This window comes from Panthera leo, chromosome B2 (genome assembly GCF_018350215.1).
Source record: "Panthera leo isolate Ple1 chromosome B2, P.leo_Ple1_pat1.1, whole genome shotgun sequence".
Classification (NCBI taxonomy): domain Eukaryota; kingdom Metazoa; phylum Chordata; class Mammalia; order Carnivora; family Felidae; genus Panthera; species Panthera leo.
The window spans coordinates 138,591,614-138,614,719 of record NC_056683.1 but is presented as its reverse complement, the minus strand read 5'-3'; the positions used below and the strand labels follow the sequence as shown (position 1 = coordinate 138,614,719).

The following is a 23,106-nucleotide window of genomic DNA, read 5'->3' as shown; positions in this document are numbered from 1 at the left end:
AGAAAATTTACGTTTGCTGAAGATTCTTTGAGGAGAAGGTATCTGATATATGCATGTGTATATGAGTGTGCACACACATATTTCCAACTATGAGTTGTATTTGATCAGAAACTCTTTGAAATGTTAAATTAAAAAGGTAAACAGCCAAGACAGAAACAAAAGTAAAGTCAGACTATTCACTGAACAATAGCAAAAATATTTACCAAGAAAAATCAACCTGGCTTAACTACTTCCTGTCAGAGTAAGTGCTCTATGTAAGGTGTGCCCGAGTAGATAATTTGAGGACAAACACAACAGTAAAGGCCAAACCCAACAAAAGGCCTTGCTCTGTAATCACTTTCTTTTTCCCACCAGACAAAAAGACACTTAGAGCTACAAAAAGGAGTGGAGAGCTGTCCAAATTGCTAAGAACAAAGGGAAAATTAACAAGTATTCCTTTGGAAAAACTGAGACAATTACACCTCAAAGGACTTAATGACTAATCACAAAGTGCCAGCCTCCTTTAATTCTCTGAACCTAGATATCACCATTGTTTTCAAGACCTGGTCACACCATTTCCATACTCTTAAAATCCTTTCCATCTGATGTTTAGTGGCTTAGAAAGAATCAGGGCCATACCCTTGTCTATAACCCTTAGATAGCTAGAGGCTCATGAGATCTAAAGGCTAGTTATCCCTATAGTTTCTCAGGTGAATCCTCCCATCAAAATTTTCTCTTCATCCACGAGTATTTCCACATTCCCTAGCTTTACTATTAGTTAAATACAATTGTTTTTGCAGTGAGGGAAGCCATTTTTTCACCCTTTGAAAACCAATAGTAATTTAGAAATCAACCTTAGTCTGGCACTGATTAAAATGTGAACTGATTTCTACCTGCCCAGAATATAGAAGTTGTATTACAGAGAAAACTTGAAATACACAGCTTAAAAGAAAATAAAGGCTTTGAATTGTGAATTTGGCAGCAGGTATACTACGTATTTCGACTCTTCCACATAAAGACTAAAGCTACAGCTGTATCTTTAGTCCAACAAATAAACTTAAAATGACCAAGGTGGCAAAGAAAGGTAAGAGCTTTAACATGTTAAGGGATTGCCCCATTCCAAAATTAGCTTTCTGTATCAAGGTAACAATTAAATTTTACGTTATCCCGAAAGAGTCTAGCTGTTATTTTTGTAAAGCTATGATTTAAAAATTACTGCTTCACATTTAAAAGTACAGATAACTAGTTACTGTTGCATTTTGTGATTGCTAATGGCGTCAAGAATCCTATGTATCTTCTTAAACTGGCTACTATGAGTGACTAGAGATTTCAGAATTGGCAGTAGTTAAGTAACTTTACTCCTCTCCTCCAACAGATAATCTCTTGGATCTCAAATTTTATTTGACAGACTTATTTTGGGATTAAATGTTTTTCAAACTCTTAGTATCAAATAAGGAGATCTAATAACAAACTGGAAAATCATTTTTCTAACTGTGGTTTCCCATTCAATGGACTGAGTCAGACACGATTTAAGGAAGTATTTAGTTTATTTCAGTGATTAACAACATTTTTAGCATGAATATATTCATAGGAGTGTAAATCGTTTCTTCATTTCTAATTAGCCTTTCTCAAGTCTCATGAAAAATGTATACTCTTAAAACTCGAATTCCTGCTTTATTGAATAAAAAAATGAGGAATGCTCTATTTTTAACCACTGAATTACTACTATCTGGATATATTTAAGCAATTAACAAAAGGAAGGAGACTTTTTAAAAATTTTATTTTAGAGAGAAAGCATGAACTGGGGAGAGGGACGGGGGGGGGGGGGGGGGGGGGGCGGAGTGGGGGAGAGAGAATCCCAGGCAGGCTCCGTGTTCAGTGTAGAGGCTGATACAGGGCTCGATCCCATGACTCTGCGATCATGACGTGAGCCAAAATCAAGAGTCAGACACTCAACCAACTGAGCCACCCAGGTGCCCCAGGAAGGAAGCTTTTTAACTGTTCTTCCTGTTATTAGACCACAGCCACCTCTTCATGACAGGCAAGCCACTTGGGCCAACAGGATGCTTGCCACTAGCCTAAAGCACCAGACAAATAAACTTGAGGAGTTGAAGCTTTGGAGGTTAAAAAAAAAAAGTCTCAAAAGGCCTATAAAGCTCCAAGAACCACACAAAACTCCCCTATCCTCTCTTTCCTCATTTTGAATATTCAAATCTGTACAAATAATCCCTTAATTATTTGCAACCAATACAACACTACTTTGCATGTCCCTAAGTCTCTACTGGCCATTATCCACAATTACAATAGTGAACACCTATGTAATATGACATGCCAGGCAGTGTTTTAAGTGCTTTGGTGTTCTTCAAACAAAAACAAGAAGAACTGTCCGAATTTCTATGAAGTCACAGGGGCCTTTGTTAAGACACCTATTTAGTAAAGACCTATATATTCATGTAACTTTGACTTCAGTTGATACAAAGTTCTTTTTACTTGATCAAATACAAATTGTGCTAATTCTACCAAAAGAAATAGAGAAATGTATTAAGGTTGTAACACTAAATAAAAATAGCAAATAAATTGGTTATTTATTTGGCAAATAATAAAACTAATTTCTGATAAACCACTGAAATGGCAAAGTGATAGTCCTATCACTTAAGGTAAATTTTTAATGAGTAGACAAAAAAGAAAATGCTAAACTATTTAAAACAAACAGAAGTGAAACGGAAAGACACATAGCAATTTTCAGGGTAGCTATATTTAATAAAGTTTTTAAAAAACCTCCACTTTTTAAAGTCAATTTTTTTAATGCAAGAATAATTTGCAGTAAAAAGATTCTTTGCTATATAATACTAATAGTACAGCATCTTCTTTCCAAATTCTTTTAATTCAATTATTACTAAAGAAATTAACTTTTATACTATGGGCATTACAAATTCATCTAAAAAGCTAGGCAGTGCTACTGCGTTTTAACGGCTTGCAATTCTTGTACTAGAGATTTGACCGTTGTAATACCCAAAGTAATTTAAAAATAGAATTCAATAAAGATGTGTTTTGTCACTCTAAAATGTGACTACCTTTCCCACTGTGTGTGTTTTAAATTTTTCAAGGTCTGTTTACTTAGATCTTCAATAGTTACAGAATTCAGTCCTAGGCTGTTACGACTTGTGTCCTCCAAAAATATATGTTGAAGTCTTAACTCCCAGTACCTCAGAATGTGACCTTATTTGGAAATAGGGTCACTGTAGATGTAATTAGCTAAGATGAGGCCATACTGGGGTAGGGTGGGCTCCTGATCCAACAGAACTGATGTCCTTATAAGAGGAGAATTTAGACACACACAGACACACACAGAGATGATGTGAAGACACGAGATGGAAGACGGCCCATCATCTGACAACAGAGGCAGAGACTGAGGTGCATCTCCAAGTCAAGAACACCAAGGACTGCTTAAAACTCCCAGAAGTTATGAAGCGGAAAGGAAGGATTCTCCTCCGGAGCCTTCAGAGAGAGGCATGGCTCTGCCAGCACCTTGATTTCAGACTTCTCACCTCTGGAACTGTGAGGGACTAAGTTTCTGTTGTTCCAAGACCCCCGATGTTTGGCAATGTTGTTATAGCAGGAAACTAATTACACAGGTCATCAATTAAAATCTACCTTTCCAAAACAGCATCTTTTAAAGTAAAGCATAGCTTCAGAGTCAGCAAAACCTGGCATCAAACACCTGTGCAAATTAAATCCGTTTAACCCTGGACTTGAATTTGCTTCTTCATTTGTAAAAAAGAGGTAACAATCCTACCAAACAGTGTATTTCTGAAGATAAATTATGTACAGTGTTCACAACACAGAGGTCAAAAATGTTAAGCCTCTCCGTACCCAAGCCCTTCTCTCCCTGCAGTGAGAATGTATTTTAACTTGTGGTCATTTGGCTAACAATTCATAAAGTAGTATGATAAAAACAAAGGGCTATAGTTAAAATATTATTAAGTAAATTTTTAAAAATGTCCTAACGTAAGCCCTGATAGTTTAACTACTTAGCAATCTCTAAATCCTTATCCTGGGTATGACCACACTATATAAGATGTGATGCTTTTCAGAACTTACGGAGATGGTAAATGCTACCCTCTCCTATTTAAAAGGTCCAAACTAATTTCAGTCATCACAAAAAGATCAATTCTGAAACAGTTTTATCCCTTATACTTTCAAAGGTTAATTTTACTCATCACAAGTCTTCTGATTTACTAACATTCTTATTAATATGCAAACTGACCAAAGTTCAGTAATAAACATAAGACTCCTGTTACTAAAAACTCATTGTTCAAATGCAGAACTTTTTATTTCATGTAATAATCATAAGTAAAATAATAATTACCTTTGACAAGATTAGTAGAAATAGAAATCTCACAAATATAATAAGCATGTTCCCCTGACATGCAAATTAGCCAGTAATATGGCCACAATGTTTAAAGTCATCTGTCCAAAGACTTGGGAAAAGGTGATCAAAGGCCAGCACCAGAACATGCTATGAATTAAAACTTAAATGAATCTAAGTTTCGTGATTTGAACAGAAGACTTGAAGAGAAAGAAAACCTAGAATCAGATTATATATTTGAGAAAAGTAAAATGACTGCAAATTATCCACTGCTATCAAAGACAACAGAGCTGGGCTCTAAAACTGCCTGATTTCAAGTGGTGAATAAAGACCAATACTGAATGCTTACTATGTGTAAAGACAACCTGACATATTTCACTTAATTCAAGCCATGGAATATTCTTAATACAGGAGCTTTATACACAAGAAAACGGATTACTAAGTTTTGTCAATACATAGAGTGTATAAATGCCAAATTTTGACAGGAGCTCCTACAGCCACAATCTAAAATATAAACTTGCAAGCAACCATTGGCTCCGCTTTACATATATTTAAACATTTTAAAAGATAAATAAGTTTTGATATTTTATTTGTGGGAAAGTTGCAGTAAAAAAAAAATCTTACTTAGTATCAGTGCAATACAAACTTGCCTCCAAAATAGCATGTTATTGGGGCACCTGGGTGGCTCAGTCGGTTAAGCATCTGACTTTGGCTCAGGTCATGAACTTGTGGTTCATCCGTTCAAGCCCTGCATAGGGCTCTGTCCTGACAGCTCAGAGCCTGGAGCCTGCTTCGGATTCTGTGTCTCCCTCTCTCTCCGCCCCTCCCCTTCTTGTGCTCTGTCTCTGTCTCTCTCAAAAATAAATAAAACATTAAAAACAAACAAAAACAAAAACAAAAACCTCAAAATACCATCTTAAGAAAGTTAACCATATTATATCATAGCATAACCTTAAGAAAAACCCAAACCCTGAAAACAGAATCTAAGAAAATGCAGCTGGAGTGATTATTTAGCTATAGGAAAAGGAGAGAGTCCCACAGGTACTTGTAATAAGGAAAATACAAATTCAGTTTAGTGTTTAAATGAAGCCTTATCCTAGAAGGAGAAGACTGGCTGTTCAAGTTTATGTCTGCCTGCACAAATTTATTTGCCTTTCATCTTTTTATTGTTTTATTTGCCTTTTAAAGAGAAGAGGAGCTAACAGTTGGTGAGCCTCTGCCATGTATGTCTCGAACCTTAGCAGGTGCTACACGCTCATTTTTCAAAATGATAAACCTGGGTTTCAATCTTTCCTCAAGTATTTACAAGTTGGGTGACCCTGGGAAATAAATCTGTGACAGGCTTGTTAGCAAAATAGGTATTAAAATACAAGATTGTCATGAGTCTTATACAGGTAATAAAATTATCCCAGTTCTTGTCACATAGTACACGTCTATTAAGTACTAGCTAACATCACCAATGACCATTTTAAAAATGTAACCGTGCAGATTAGTTATTAAGAAATGATGCTTGGAGGCACAGTAACTTGTCTAAAAGACATATATATCTAGCAAATGTTAGAAATAGTTTTGAAAACCTAATGGCATGGAAATCTGTGGTCTCTTAAAAAGTTCCAATGTTGTTAGTCTTTCCTTTTGTTCCTCTGGCTTCCTCAAGTGGTCTTTTACAGAGGAGAAAATTTATTTCATATACTCAAGGTGTTTAAACACTAGAAATGACCCTAGAAACCGCTAAGCCAAGGGGCAGCAAACTGCTTTCAATACAATTATATCCAACTGATAGTCCTTGCTTGGAATAAAGGGTCAAAAAGGAGGCTGGAGTGCTATGATGACGCTTTTTACATTTTTTTTTTTAATGCTTATTTATTTTTGAGAGAGAGGGAGAGAGACAGAGGGAGAGAGGGGGAGACACAGAATCCGAAGCAGGCTCCAGGCTCTGAACTGTCAAGCACAGAGCCCGACGCAGGGCTCAAACTTATGAACTGCAAGGTCATGACCTGAGCAGAAGTCAGACACTTAACCAACTAAGCCACCCAGGTGCCCCGAGAAGGATTGGAGAATTCGGAGAAAGGCAGAAAAGTAGGACAAAATAGTGATAGCTCCCATGGAGTGTGGAGAGGGCCAAACAACACAGGTCAACCAAGTGCAACATATCTGCCATTGCTATGCCAGAGTAACGCGCTCATTAGACTCTACTTCTCATGAATTCAGGGCTCAAAGCCACAAGTTGTAAGTTTACTCTCTACCATCTAGTGAGCTCTGTGCATAAGAGTTCCCTCCTCCACTTCCTTCACTATAGGTCATCCTGTGGTAGGGTCCCCTCCCTAAAAAATGAAGAAACAAAACCCAAAAAACAAAAACCCTCAAGGCAACCTGGCTACACAGGAACATAACCTCGCTCACGACCTTGTAACATGAGACCACTGAATCAGACTGCATGTTTGTGTGTTACCATATATGGAAAACAAAGAAGTCAAAAATGCATAAAAGACTATGCCACATGGCGTTCGGGGCTCAGTTCTTAGGGTACGAACACAACGGAGCCATGCTGGCTGGCATGAATAAAGTTGCTTCCTGGAAAGAAAAGCCTTGGTGTCATGACTGTGTGAGAATCCTGCTACAATCCTACTATCCGATGCACCTACCGCTTCTATGATGTAAACTTAGTCCATTAGCACAATTCTACCCCTTGATCTACTGTTACAGTTTACAAGTTACTCAGATTATTTGTTCTATAGCATGATTAGAACAGGGCAGAGTAATTCTAAGTGTACATACAGAATGAAAAGAGAACCCCAAAACAGGAGAGAATTAAGTAGAGGGGAAGAAAAATGTCTCAGCAAAGCTCATGCAAAATAAACCACCGATCTGCGTTAGTTTCTGACATGCAACCACATCTAAGTAATCCTACTAGAAATATTACTAGTCCTTGATAAATTTGACACTCACAATCTTGTCCCAAAGGGTCCCTTTCCATAATCAAAGCATTTAAATCAAGTAAATTTTTCTTTGAGGTATCCTATAATTAAGTCTCAATTGAGTCAAAAACACTTCCTATAAAACCATGTCAAGATGTTTCCTTCCATGCCTTTCTTCCCTTAATTCATCTTTTAGATTGATTCTTAATGCTTTAATGAGTTTAGAACTGTGATAATGACTTCTCTATTTTTTATTCATACTCCAATGCCAACTGCCACAAGTATATACTTTATTGAAACATTAAAAATAATTTTTATATTACCAAAGTATTTTACTTAAAATTTTTTTGAAGAATCTCAAGTGCATGGCATATTAAGTATTTACATGTTTTAATCTATTTGAAGTGGTAGTTTGTGGGGGTCTAAAAAGCATACATATACACCGAGGGAAGAGAGAGAGAGAGAGAGAGAGAGAGAGAGAGAGAGAGAGAGAGAGAGAGTGTGTGTGTGTGTGTGTGTGTGTGTGTGTGTGTGTGTGTGTGTAAAAATATGTATCTTCCTAGGGGATTCTGTATTTGTAAGTCTGTGGTGACATCCCCCCACCTCCTATTTCCACAGGTGATTCTGTTGTATATTTCTTGTCTGAGAACCACAGAGACAGAGTATTTCTAATTGTTTTCAATATGTACATCCCTATTTAAAGTATACACCCCCCTAAAGAAAACAATCTGGGCCGTTAATTTTGAATTCTAATTCCAGAAAGTTTTGCTAAACCAAGGTGTCTTGTATTTAAATCTCCCATTAAAAAGTAGTAACCTTTATTTCTTTTGAAGTGGAAAATTAAAATTTTAGTGCTTAAAAAACTTAAGTTATAGTTTTATAAAACCACAGCATCCTCAATTAAGGAAACATTTATAATTCTCTGCCACACTGCAGTATTTATTGTATTTACAAATATTTAGTTTTTAATTTTGCCTATCTTAAAAATGAATAGAAAGATACTTGCTTCTCCTCTTCTACATTATGTAAAACATTTAAAGAGAAAAATTTTAATGTTTCCTTTCTCTGAAAGTTAAAAGCCCTTAAAACATTTTATTAATATAGCACCCCATAAAGTAATAATAAAGGCACATAAGGTATAACAAAATTATTTTTAATTGGATATTAAAATTTACTTTTTCTTTAAAGTTGTGCCCATTTGAAATATATACAATGACAAAAAAAACATCAAAATGTTCTTTAAATCACTCAATGAATAAGGGATTATATATATATCTATATAAAGTTCATAATGAATACCGCATTTCTTTGATTCTAAGACACCATTAGATTTGACATTTCCGAAATAGGATGGGTCTCATAATCACTGGCATGTCATGCTGGAAACAGTTTTTATTCCTGAACGATGCTTCTTACAATAAATGGCACCTTAGATCTGATGAACAATGGTGTTTATAAAAAAAATACTTTTTCAAACTGAAAGATGTAAGTTTTTCTTTTTGAGTGTAATAAAACTGACCCACCCCAAAACAACCTTAAACGTGTGGCTCCATAAACTATAATCTTTTATATGAGTGAAAATGGCCAATACATTTAACGAGACCACTAAATTATCAGGACAAAAGAAACTCTGGTAAGAATGTAATAGCTTAAATAATGAACAAATGTTATCAATTAAATATTATATAAAGTCATTTCCAGAGTTTTAAACAAATAATTTTATACTATTCCACCTTCCAATGCTAAACATTTCCCATCCTACATACTGAAATAAATTTAGCATTCCACCTACAATGTGCTGCAGATGACTGCTGTGCTGTAAAACAAGTTTCTAACTGCAATATAAATGATCAAACTGCACTGTATGTATTTATGCTATAAACAGAAGCCAATGTTTAACGAAATGTTTAAAGGCAAAAAAAACATTTAGAAAGCATCTACTAAAACTGTAGTCTATTATACTGAGAGTCATATTGTTCTCTAACACATCACAAATCAAGACACTATTGATTTGGTGGCTCATGTAGATACTGCCTGCAGCACTTCGAACAACTGTACTCAAGTGGTCAGGTCACTCCTTGCTATTTCTACTGGCTAGTATTCTAGTGACAGCACTGGGATCAAACGCATCAAAAACACGATAGGTTCTACGTCAAACTTAATCAAAGACAATTAATTTCTCTCCATCATTCAAAAAACTGGTGAACGTAAATACAAACTTCGGAAATGCAGTATAAGGATGAGTAATATCCTTTCACTTAAATACTATACTACAAAATAAGGACAAAGTGAGAACGAGTAGACATAAATTTTTCTCGACCTATTTTAAGAGTGTCACACACTCCCAAGATAGGTTTCTAGATACACTACTGACAACTGATTAGGTTAACTGTCACCACCAGAATCTTCAAACCAGTGCGATGCTTCTACATATTTTGTTTTCAAGTTTACACATGAAGGCCCAGCAGTGATTAAAAACTTGGGATCAAAAGTCACTGAAAAGTCTACATTTTTTATTGCTACTTAATCCAAGTGAATATCACTTAATTTTAATAATGGTAAATACAACTAAAGTAGTTTGAAATCCCAGTCAATATAATTTCCTTAAGGACAAGGCTAATCATTCCTGAACGTTAATACTTTGCACCACTGTCACAGTTTTTCCTGTTACCCTAAGGAAAAGATCTGAAACCAACTCAAATTGCTGGACTATATTGAATTACCTTAAAAATAAACACCAAATTTCCACGCTTACCCACTTTTTCACATAACAAAAGTAATAATGTACTATTTCTGTTCAGAACCTTTAAGAAGAAATGACTTGATTTTTGGCCAGGAACCAACCTTAAAGCTCTTACAGCTGTTTAGATTATCAAGAGGTAAGCCAAACCAATCCAATTTTAAATTTACATTTAAATCCAACTTTAGAGGGCTGGTGTGTTCTATCCTTATTTTAGGCAGGCTTGACAAATGTAGCTTAAGAATTTTAGAGAAATAGAGCAAATGATGAGTGGCTGGGAATGCATAGGAAACAAAAGGACTATTCATAGGACCAAATAAAAGCCTTCATTAGGAATGAAAAAAAAAAACACCAATGGTTTTTAATATATGTATATATATGTAAAACCCAAAGGAGAAACAAATAGCAAATAAATGAAAATTAAAAGCAAAAATAAATAAATAAATAGGAAACCAATCCCCAATTTTTCTGCTACTCAGTTTACCTTGGAGGCTAATCTGAACAGTGTTACCCGCAGCCTACAGAACACATGATGGACACTTTGTTCCTGAAATATAATGTTTTTAAATCCATCAACACCTCTATATATTCTGTGCAATTAAGAAATTCACCTCAGGCAAGTGACCAAGAAGTACTTTAGTACTAGCACTATCTATGCAGAATAGCAAATATAATGTGAAACAAAGCAATGCAAGCATTTATGTGAATTCTGGCTCCATGCTAACTCTGGCTTCATGCCTAACTATGTTAAAAAAGAATTGCCAAACTGTCAATGCATTTCTTTACAATATTTCTTATTTTACCTTCATAAAGGCTAAGAGTTTTGACTATGAGCATTGTCAATTAGCCAAATTTCTCTAATTTTCTATCCGATTTTAAAGAATATTTTATAATCTAAACTATCAACTATTTTTCTCTGTATGTACATGAAGACAGACATACAGAGAAACAGAAAAATCTACATAGGATTTACACAATAAATATATACAGATATTACATACATACTAATGAGACTGCATGATTTTTATATCAAAGTACATGTTTTTCCACCACACAGTTCTTCATTGTTATCAAGAGTAATAAAAAAACTTCTGCAACAACTAAGCACATGCTGCTAATGATCCAACGTTTTAAGAATTTGTAGATTAAAAAAATACAATTCCTAGAACACTGTTATCAAACAAATAAGTTTTATTGGCATCTAAAAACAAAATTCACCCAACATTGAAACGTACTTTAATATTTATGTTGTTTTCTTTTTTTTTTTTTTTTTTTCTTTTTTACTCACTGCAGTATGAGGAACAAATCACAAACACTTACTTTGGAGAAACAGAGACCATAGTGTAGATTTTACAAAATCACTTTTTAAAATCTCTGTATTGTGCTCCTCAAATATCTAGAGCCAGTCTTTGCATAAAATATCACAGCTTTGTCTATTACTTTAAAATTCTGCAGCAGCCTAAAGATATGGATAAGATATACCACCACTTGCTATTTTGAAATATATCTATTACCATATCCAACCTAATGGTAGTATCTAAAAAAATTCTTTCTTCCATAGGAAGTCTCTGACAAGCTGTTATTCATTTCCTTGAAGTTAAAAGAATCTGGGGGCAACATTTATATTTTATCAGAAAAATAAAAAAATGTTTACCTACCATGTTCATATTAAGAACAATGTCTATACAAGTCAGTTGTACAATTATTTTAAGAGAAAGGTGAACATGAACATCAGATTAACTTAATTCTGGCAGACAAAAGTGAACAACTATGGTCCAGTCAGCCATTAATCTATTACAGAGAGATGACAACTTTACAAAAGGTATCTTTTACCTACTGAGTGATGATTATGTCCCCTCAGTTTCTGTGCTTTCTACCACTGGTTCACTTTCTATATCAGCAACTGTGTCACTCTTCTCCTTGTTTATTTCACTTGAAGATGTCAGTTTTTCATAAAGTTCAGGATCATTCTGTACTGGTAAAGGCGGTGGTTGGGCATGTCTCTCAGTATTTTCACCATTAACCTGAGGCACGTTATCACCTTTTCGTTGAGAAGTGGCCCCTTCAAAAAAATCAAAAACCCGAGCATGAGGAGGGGGGACCCAGGTGTTTTGAATTCTATCTCGTCCAAGACGGTTTCCATTAATTTCTCTGCAGAAATCAAAATCTCTGTCATCCCTATCCCTTTGCCTCTCCCAGGGTCTTCTGCGATCATCAAAATCTCTGTGAACTTCTTGTCCAAATCCTCTGTTCCAAGGACCACTTCTAGGATCAAATCGATAATTTCCAGACCGAAATCGACCTCTTTCTTCATGTAAGCCTTTTGGACCACCATAGACAGGCAGAACCCGATGTTCTCTCTCATCAAAATCTCTGTGCCCCCAGGGCTTCTCTGGATTAAAGCCAAAGTGGTCTCTTCGACCAAGATGATCTATGCCTGGCCTCACAAGATTCTCTCTAATATCGACAGGAGGTCTTCCAAAATGATCCCTACCATCTAACGGAGGCCTTCCAGGACCTTCTCTTGGATCTATAGGCCGTCCAACCACATCCCTAACATCCACCGGGGGAGGTCTACTAATGCTTTCCCTGGCTTCCATGGGAGGAAACCGGTAATCTCTATCTCCTTCCTGTTGAATGTTATCATTCCCGAGTGGTATCCTTTTCTCTGGATTAGTAACATTGTCTACACTTTGTCTTCCAGGAACCAGAAAAGGTCTTTCTGGCTGACTAAAAATATCTCCTGGAGGAAACGGACCACGGGGTGGTGGATGAAGAGCTGAATCAAGTACCGACGGGGGAGGGATTCCCCGCTGGGGTGGGATTCCAGGCTGTATTAAAGGGAATCTTGGTCCAGGTGTCTGTGGTATTAGTCCCGGACGAATGTCTAACATTGGCATTGCAGGCATCCTTTGACCAGGGAGATTTAAAGGGGGTAAGTTTTGAGGCCCGGCTGGTGGCTGTGTTCCCAAAAGTCCAGCAGTGTTCGGAACATTTGGTGGCTGTACTCCTATTAGTCCCGAATTATTAGGAATATTTGGGGGTAGCACTCCCAAAAGTCCAGAACTACTTGACACAGTTGGTGGCTGTAGTCCCAAAATTCCAGAGTTATTTAGAATATTTGGTGGCTGGGGTCCAATAATCCCAGCACTACTGGAAACATTAGATGGCCGGACTCCAATAATTTCAGAATTACTCGACACATTTGGTCTTTGGACTCCCAAAATTCCAGAATTGCTTGTCACATTTGGTGGCTGTCCTCCTAAAATTGCAGAGCCACTTGAAATATCATTTGGAATCACTAAAACAGAAAAAGGAAAAATAACACACATAAAAATCATTCATGTAAAAGGAAACTATATTTATAGTTACTAATGCTTTAATTTCCCAGTAGTTAGCCTAGAGTTAGCTGCTTATATCCCCCACAATCAAGATGCACTAGATACTAAACAAAACTTAAAGCTAAAATTACTACTATGCATAGTGAAATTTATATATTAAGACATAAGTGGGGTGTTACCTAAGATCTTTACATAAAACATTTAAAGGTGGGTTTTGTTTTTTTTTTAATGTTTGTTTATTTTTGAGAGACAGAGAGAGAGAGCATGAGTGGGAGAGGGGCAGAAAGAGAAAGGGAGACACAGAACCTGAAGCAGGCTCCAGGCTCTGAGCTGTCAGCACAGAGACCGACGTGGGGCTCGAACTCACGAGCAGTGAGATCTTGACCTGAGCGGAAGTCAGACGCTCAACCGACTGAGCCACCCAGGCGCCCCAAAACATTTAAAGTTTAATAAAAATGTCAGGTATTGTAGTAATTCTCCACCTTTAACAAAAGTCTTTCTAAAGCACAAACAAATTTTAATATACTAACAGTGCTGCCATAAAAGAGGACTGGCTACTTTGAAATATCATACTTCTCTTTTAGACCTGGCTGAAAAATGCCGGAAGAAGTAAGTTATTTATACCTAAGCTTTGCTTGTTCTAATCTTTCTCTAAGGATACATATTCTGTGAAACTGTATTTTGATAACAACACATTGATGCAGTCCCAATAGGCCAAAAAAAAAGGGAAGGGAAAGGTCTTAAAGGTGCCAAAATCTACACTATCCTGAACAGAATGCCAGCTTTTTCTAACAGAAATTTTAGGAGATAGTGATCTCTTTTGAAACATTGCAACACTTCAATACTGGTGCACTGAACTGGGTACAAATGTGCAAGGCATCTCAGAATTAAACACCAATGTAGAGGAGTAGTGCTTATGATTTAATTTTGTATTTCTGGGGAATCTGTTTGTTTTACCTGATCTGGTGTTTTCAGCAGAAGGAATCTGGTGGTCTATAAGATGAGGTACTTTTTCTTCAGGCTCTGCTTGTTTAGTTGGAGGATTAAAAACATTTCCAGCTGGCAGAGCAGAAGTAGCAAGATTGCTGGCAACAGAACCACCCGGTAAAACAAGACTACCAAATCCAACATCTTTCACGGTTTCTGGAGTCATGGATAATGGCGGCTGCACTAAGGCTGTTTAAAGAGCGAGAAAATATATTTCAGATTTAATTAGGCAAGCAAATCATGTGTTAAGTTAAAATATTAACTATGACCAACACTGCCCTTGCCAAAGTTTTCAATGACTTCCTCTCCTCTCTCCCCAGTTTGGTAAGACTACTCAGTTACTGTGACATACTGAATTCTCTTCTGGTCCCTCTATTTTATTTATAATGAAAACTAACTTCTCACAGCTTGTCTGTTTCATTTTGTGGCATCTCTTTATTACCTAGCACTTATATAATAATTGATGCTCAAAATGACAAATCAGTCATCATGAAGAGGCTAAGTTACATTTAGAAAGTTTTACTTTTTTTTAATCAGGGAAAACAATTTTTGGAAATATTTTAAAGTGTTTAGTAAAATATGGACCAGTACTTAAGAAGTAATACAAAAAAAATCATAATTTCCAAGAATGTCAGTACATGAATTCTGAATATACAGAAATAATTCATGCAGAATGACAAATACACACAACAATACGAATCTGCTCAAACCCCCTGAAATTATAATGTACTAACGCCCTTACATTCTCTACTTTTATCAGATGAGGTTAGAAACCCATCACATAAGCGGTAATGTGGACTACAAATAAAAAGGTATGAACATTCTATGTTTTAAAAATTTTTTTCCAAAAAAATTTTTTAATGTTTATTTTTATTTTTAGAGAGAGAGAGAGAGAGACACACATCCACACTAAGGGCAAGTGGGGGAGGGGGGGAGGGAGGGAGGGAGGGAGAGAGAGAGAGAGAGAGAGAGAAACAGACAGAAGGAGACACAGAATCAGAAGCAGGCTTCAGGCTCTGGGCTATTAGCACAGAGCCCGACAGCGGGGGCGGGTTGGGGGGGGCTCGAACCCATGAACCATGAGATCATGACCTGAGCTGAAGTTGGACACTCAACCGACTTAGCCACCCCAGAGCCCCTATGAACATTCCATTTTATTTTCATTTTTTTTTTAATTTTTTTTTTTTAACGTTTATTTATTTTTGAGACTGAGAGAGACAGAGCATGAATGGGGGAGGGTCAGAGAGAGAGGGAGACACAGAATCTGAAACAGGCTCCAGGCTCTGAGCCATCAGCACAGAGCCTGACGTGGGGCTTGAACTCACGAACCGCGAGATCATGACCTGAGCCGAAGTCGGACGCTGAACCGAATGAGCCACCCAGGAGCCCCAACATTCCATTTTAAAGAATGAGTAGAAAACTCTGTTAAGTGTATAGGTCATTTATATCTTTAAAAAAACCAGAACTAGAGGAATATAAAATCACAACTAAGCCATCAGAATTTTTAGTCCAATTTATGTCACAACACCATTACATCATTTATTTGGGAATTTTAAGAACTGTTTTATCCTCACATTTTGACTCTAGCTTATCTGGACAAACTGCTAGCACGTAAGAGAGCTATAAAATAGCAACAAAATCACCTGCAATCATGTGTAGGAATTATGAGAATTAAACAGTACAGTGTGAACAATGAGGACAGTACCTGGTACATGGCTATATTTCTCCTTCTCCATTAAACTGATCCCCGATTTTCTAAAATGAATAAGCTAAGGAAATGACTGGGGGAGGTAAGCTCTAGGATGAGTCTCTGAATGCTGAATTCAAAAACGGCTTTTAAATACTTGTCTAATTTTTTGAAAATATAAACGATGCTTCCTAATTAACCAACAATAAATAAAAAAGAAGGATCCTAATCCTGTTTGAACACTAAAGGAGAGAAAAGAAGTTATAAATATAAGGGAAGTGGGTTACAGGTAAGTTCTCTATCCTATAAACTCTCTTTACAATAAAATCCTTTGAACCAGTAATGGGCCAGAAAGCTAAGAAGTTCCCCAAAACTCATGTAGTCGTCTCAAAAGGATAAAGAGGCAACATGAAAGGTCTCTTACTCACTAAAGATAAAACAAATTGAACTTCAAAATGAAAAATGAGTGCAACTGCTCTAAAGTAAAAGTCTATTAATCCACAAACATTACAGAAACTGGAGGAGAAAGAAGTGAAAGGGAAAGGTAGAGAAAGAGAAGAAGTAAGAGAAAGCCTCTTCTCCCCACTTCAGTCACTGGATATTACTGGAAATGCCCACAGAACTAAACTTGTGCTGAAAAATGGCACTTAGGGGCAAGAATTTAGCATCTACCACAGTTCTCCCATACAACTGTACCTCAAGATAAGTTACTACTACCAGCTGGTAAGAGAAAGATTTCTTTAGTAAAAAATTCTAGGTAAGAAATGTAGAAAACTTACAAAATTCAAAAGATTACCACTTTGCAAACAATGGAAAGTAGATTAAAAAGCAGTAATAATCAGTGGATGAAAAGATCAGATGAATATTGGAAGGGATTTTAATGACCAGGTTCCATTTTCTGAATGCTCTGATCCATCTTAAAATCATTAGAAGTGGGATAAGAAGAAACTGAATGGCAAAAAAACAAAAACAAAAAAAGAAATTGCACGACTCCTGATGTGATATAATATCAAGTCTATATAACACTCCACCAGGTAAATACTGTTGCGAAAAATGTTGGAGCAGATCCTTGGCAAACCTTTGGTGCTAAAAAACTTCCTATGTACAGAAAAATCCAGAAGATGCAGGAACAAATTCAATACCACAAAGAAGGAAAAATCAAATCCACTGTTTGGGATCTTACATAGAGAAGTGAAGTGTTTCTTCAGCAAATCAAGATTAAAAAAGAAAGGAAGGTCTAAGCAGGACTCCTCTAGACTGAGATATTTAATACACAAAACAAAATCACACAAATGTGATCTGGGGCCTCTTCTCTGAATTTCAACTAAAACAAACCAGTTATAAATGACATTTTGAGACAACAGAGCAAATCTGAATATGGAATGACTATCATATAATAATGTTAGTTTTTGGAAATCATTTAGCAAAAAAAAAGTATTTTTCTAAAACCTTTCATAATAGGGGTGGCCTGGGTGACTCAGTTGGTTGGCTAAATGTCCAACTCTTGGTTTCAGCTCAGCTGATAATCTCAGCCCACATGGGGCTCTGTGCTGACAGTGTGGAGCCTGTTTGGGATTCTCTTTCTCCCTTTCTCTTTGCCCCCCATCTGCTTGTGCACACTCTTTCTCTCTCTCTGGAAGTAAATAAATGAACTTTTGAAAAACTATGCTTTATTAAAATAAATAAAAAATTAAAACTTTCATAAAAAAATTTATAATTCACAAGAATGAGAACCAACAGGTTAACACTACCATGAATAAAGAAAAGTCTCAAAGTAGGAAACTCACATGTTGGTACTACTGGCGGAATAGCAGGTGGCGGTACAACAGGTGGTGGAACTGGAGGTGGCATGAAACCTACAAGGGAAAAAAAGACCAGGAATAAAAGAAGACTTAACTTCTTTTAACTCAAAGATTTCAACAGCTATACATGAAATTCTACATTCTTAAAACAGCTTTCCACTACTATGACCTTTTATTTGTGAATATATTTTCCATTTAAAAAATCACTTTTATAAACACTGTCTTACATTTGATTCTTAATAAGCTAGGAACAGAAATTCTTATCACTATCACTTCCTATTTGCTCAGTTGTGGAAGTCCTATGGCACTCTCTATGATGCTGTAAAATCAAAATTAACATAAGCCAGACAACCTGTTTTGTATTTTAGAATAACTACATGGGAAATTAAATACTGTATTTCCTTTTTTTTTTTTTTTAATTTTTTTTTAACGTTTATTTATTTTTGAGACAGAGAGAGACAGAGCATGAATGGGGGAGGGTCAGAGAGAGGGAGACACAGAATCTAAAACAGGCTCCAGGCTCTGAGCTGTCAGCACAGAGCCCAATGCGGGGCTCGAACTCACGGACCACGAGATCATGACCTGAGCCGAAGTCGGCCGCTTAACCGACTGAGCCACCCAGGCGCCCCTAAATATTGTATTTCAAGCTGCTGATAATACTATATGCAATAATGTTATTTGTAAAATGTGCTGCTGTATTTCTTTGCTATATATGTTGTTTATCTGCTAGATCAAATTATTCTAATAACCTTGGATGTTACTATATTATGCTTTGAGCATTGAAATAAATCTTCAACTTAAGTATTGACTTTTACTAAGTTTAAATGTCAAATGATCAAACAATAAATCTGTTTCCTTGCATTGTTAAAATATAGTACTGCCAGCGGCACCTGGGTGGCTCAGTTGGTTAAGCGTCCGGCTTCGGCTCAGGTCATGATCTCGCCATTTGTGAGTTTGAGCCCCATGTCGGACTGTGTACTGACATGACAGCTCAGAGCCTGGGGCCTATTGTCTTCTCTCTCTGCCCCTCCCCTGCTTGCACTCTGTCTCTCTCTCTCTCAAAAATAAATAAACATCCCAAAAGATTTTTTAAAAAATACAGAGCTACCATTAAATTCAATTAAAAAAACAGTGGCTAAAGGGGTGCCTGGGTGGCTCAGTTAGCTAGTGTCTGACTCTTGTTTTCAGTTCAGGTGATCTGATTCATGGCTCAGGAGATTAAGCTCCATATCAGGCCCTGCGCTGACAGCGCAGAGCCCGCTTGAGATTCCCAATCTCTCTCTCTCTGTGCCCCTCCCCTGCTCTTGAGCATGCTCTCTCAAATTCAATAAACATTAAAAAAAAAAAAGTGGCTAAAAATACTGTGACTATCAACAAATAAATGCTAGACAATGATACTACAAAGTCTATGTGATGATATGAGTTAATCATTGAAAATTATCTTCTGAAAAAAAAAATTTTTTTTTTAAAACAAATTTTTTAATGTTTATTTTTGACAGAGACAGAGCACAAGAGGGGGAGGGACAGAGAGAGAGGGAGACACAGAATCTGAAGCAGGCTCCAGGCTCTGAGCTGTCAGGACAGAGCCCAATGCGAGGGCTCGAACCCACAAACTGTAAGATCATGACCTGAGCCGAAGTTGGATGCTTAACCAAATGAGCCACCCAGCTGCCCCTGAAAAAAAGTTTTAATTCAGATTTCAAATACAGAAAATAACTGACAAGAGTAATCTTCCAATCTTTAAAATATAAAAAGATAAAATACTTATAAAACCTGCACTAATTTCAAATTATGTATTTAATTATAATGTGAAAATTTTATGTTACATAGCAAATAAATTACAACCATTCTCAGACAATGAATTTATTTTTGGCCTTGTTGACAGTTTTAGGAATTCTGTACAATGGCTAAGAACTTAAATTATAGAAATCAAAGTACTTCTTTTCTTACAATATGCAAATCCATGAAGTTCAAAGAAAGATAAAAACAGCTTTTTGAAAAATAATATATATCATTTGATCCTTTGTGCTTTCCTCTCATTCTTCTAACCTCCCATGGGCTAATACTAAAAACTCTATCTCTAAGCTATACAAGCTATTATTTATATTTAACTGACGAGTGTCAAGTAATCTATAGTTTCTAAACTAGAAATGTTGATTCAACAAACTTTTATCAAAGATTAGGTGAAAAAAAGTATTACAAATTCAATTAGCATTTTAAGATACATTATCATTTCTAATGTCAAAATGAAAACCTAATGATTTTTAGGAATAACAATCTATATACATTAATACATACTTCCTGATGTATGAGTGGTAACTATAGACAATTCTGATACAAAAAATTCAACATAAACTTTAAATTATTTTAAGAGTACTTCAATGCTTTTAAAGGATTCCATTTTTTTCTCATCTGTGCTTCTTAAAGTGTGGTCCTCCAACCACGTGCATCACCTGGAACTTGTTAGAAAGGCAAGTGTCTTGTCCCACCTCAGACTTGGGGAAGCAAAAGGAGGCCAGGCCCAGGACTCTACTTTAACATGCTCTCTGAGGGACCCCTACGTATGCTAAGGCTTGAGAACTGATGCTCTGTATAGCATTTTAACCTGGAAAAATAACAATTTAAATGATATTCTAAGGAGAGTACACATAAGATGAAAAGTCCTTACCAGGAGGTGGTTGTGAAGGGTTAAAACTCGCTCGCAGAAAAGGAGGTGGAGGGATTGGACTGAATCCAGGAGGAGGAACCGGCATGGAGACCGGAAATGCTGGTGGAACTAAACTAACTGTAGGCACAGCTGGCGCCACTGGAATCTTTTGTGAATAGAAAATAAAAAGCCCATAAATTATTTTATCCATCTGCAATGAATACATCTCGGAACAACTAGAAGTAACTTATTTCTATTTCTTTCTAAGGAGGTAACAAAAACCACTGTATTAAGTCGTCTTGTTATTTTCCTTTTTGTACACTTGTAAGTGACCCTAACTTAAAGTAACAGCAAGGCAGTATTGTCAACAGATAGTATACATAGAGGCTGAAATCTATTTTACATTCAAGTGATGTACAGAAATGGGCACCGACCTGAAGAGTGAATATCGTGATCAGTTTTCAGCTGCCATCCCCCACTAAGTTTATAATACCTACATACGGTAAGCAACCTAACCATTAGGAAACCTGTCAGTAACAGTTTCAAAATGGCTTGAATTTCTCTTAAGTTAATTTTCTACCCCTATCATAAATATTTTATACTCATCCTAGGTACAATAATTCGCAAATATTTACTTGTACCATGGGTGTACCCCTTTCCTAATTTCACATTTCTCAGTGGTCTATTCAACATCTCAACTTCGTTGTCTGAAAGACTCCAAACTTCACAGGCATAAAACTGAACTCATCGTCCTGCCCCTTCTCAGATAATGATAACTTCATCTTTCCAATTGTGCAAACCAAAACCTTGCCTCTTCTCTTTCTCACAACTCCAATCTAATCATGCCATGAAGTCCCACTCAACACACCATCACTATACCCCGATTATCTGAGCACTTCTGATTCCCTGCACTACCAACAGTCCACGAGTCACCATCTGCTCTCATCTCAATTGCTCCAACGGTCTCTTCACTGGTCTCCCTGCTTTTACTAATGCCCACTAGTCTATTCTCAAAATAATAGCCAGTACAATCCTTTAAAACCAGATCTTTTAAAACCTTTAAAGCCAGATGAAGTCACTCCTTTCTTCAAAATTCTGCAACAGCGCCCCATCTCAGAGCGAAAACCAAAGTCCTATCAGAGATCGCACTCCCGCTAAGCTGCCTCTCATTCACTCCACTCTAGCCCACTTACTATTCTTGGAAAGCACCAAGCACACTCCTGGCCTAGAGCCTTTCACTGGCTGTTCCTTTTGCCTGGAATGCTCTTCCTCAGGTACCCACATGGTTAATTCCCTCAGCAACTGTTGCCACATTCTCAATTAAATCTACTCTGACCACTTAAAATGATAAGCACCTGTCCAGGTACTCCTGACAATCCTTATACTCTCTCCCTTTTCCTTCTATAATATCTCACAAACCCACTCATCTTGCATTTTCTGTCTCTCCTACTGAAAACCAAAGCTGCATAAAGGCAGGGACTTGTGTGCTTTTTCCTCACTGATGTATCCTTATCCTGGGTGCCTAGAACAGTGAATGTCATAGAAGCAGGCAACAGCATGCCATAAATGAACATTTAAATATACAGGCCACCATTTCTAAAAAAAATTTCTTTTCCAAAAACTGTTGGGACTAAACTGCTTTTTATTTTGGACAATTTCTTCCAAGTTTTATAAAGTAAATACATGAGTAAAAACAGACATGTAAGACAACACATTAATAATAACAGAAACATCCAGCACTAACCTGTAACATAGCAACAGGTGGAGGAAAAACCTCTGCCTGGGTTGTGACCACTGTCTCCTTTTCAACTGGAGTTGGGCTCTGAGTTGTCTGGACCGTCTCTTTAACAGGTTCTGAGCTTTTCACAGTTTCCCACTCTAAACAAAATATTTGAAATTGATTCCTCTGTGTAGGTGCAAAATTTTCATTTTATTTCTGTGTATACATTTACTTCATCTCTAAGTCCTCCATGTACCTTGACACATCTTTAAGATGCGTCCACAACTATAAGGGCCAACCTAGGTTTTGCCCAGATAAATCTGATGAGAACACCAAGGAATCCAAAGCAGCATGACACAAGACACAAACGAAAGACACTAAAATATTTAGTCTAGAGAGACCACTTAGAAAGGACATAATAGACACAGACCTCAAAGACTATCTGATATAAGAGGAACCAATCTTATTCTATATTGTGTCACAAGATACAAGGGGAGACCAACAAGGAAGGTATTATTAACCCAATAAGAAAAATCTTTCAGGGGTGCCTGGGTGGCTCAGCTGGTTAAGCATCTGACTTCGGCACAGGTCATGATCTCACGGTTCGTGGGTTTGAGCCCCGCGTCGGGCTCTGTGCCGACAGCTCAGAGCCCGGAGCCTGCTTTGGATTCTGTCTCTCCCTCTCTCTCTCTACCCCTCCCCTGCTCATGCTCTGTCTTTCGAAAATAAATAAATGTTAAAAAAAAATTAAGGAAAATCTTTCTAAAAATATAGTTGCGCAAAAATAAAGCAAAGCAGCTCTCATCATTCCTCCAATGGTTCTCCATCTCCTTCAGAGTAAAGATCAAAGTCATTATGATGACTAATAAGACTTTATATGACTGCGTCTCTCTGTGCACCTGTCCAACTTCACCTC

The 23,106-nt window shown here is 36.8% G+C and overlaps 1 protein-coding gene across 1 annotated transcript in view; it reads right to left on the bottom strand.

Annotated features, from left to right (window-relative positions):
• SCAF8 (SR-related CTD associated factor 8) overlaps nt 1-23,106 on the bottom strand; it is a 158,918-nt gene that overhangs the window by 56,927 nt on the left and 78,885 nt on the right. Inside the window, 5 exon segments of the mRNA XM_042940135.1 lie at nt 11,840-13,307; nt 14,305-14,523; nt 17,809-17,877; nt 20,492-20,636; nt 22,215-22,348. Of these exon segments, the coding sequence (XP_042796069.1) occupies nt 11,854-13,307; nt 14,305-14,523; nt 17,809-17,877; nt 20,492-20,636; nt 22,215-22,348 (2,021 nt within the window). The 3' untranslated portion in view covers nt 11,840-11,853.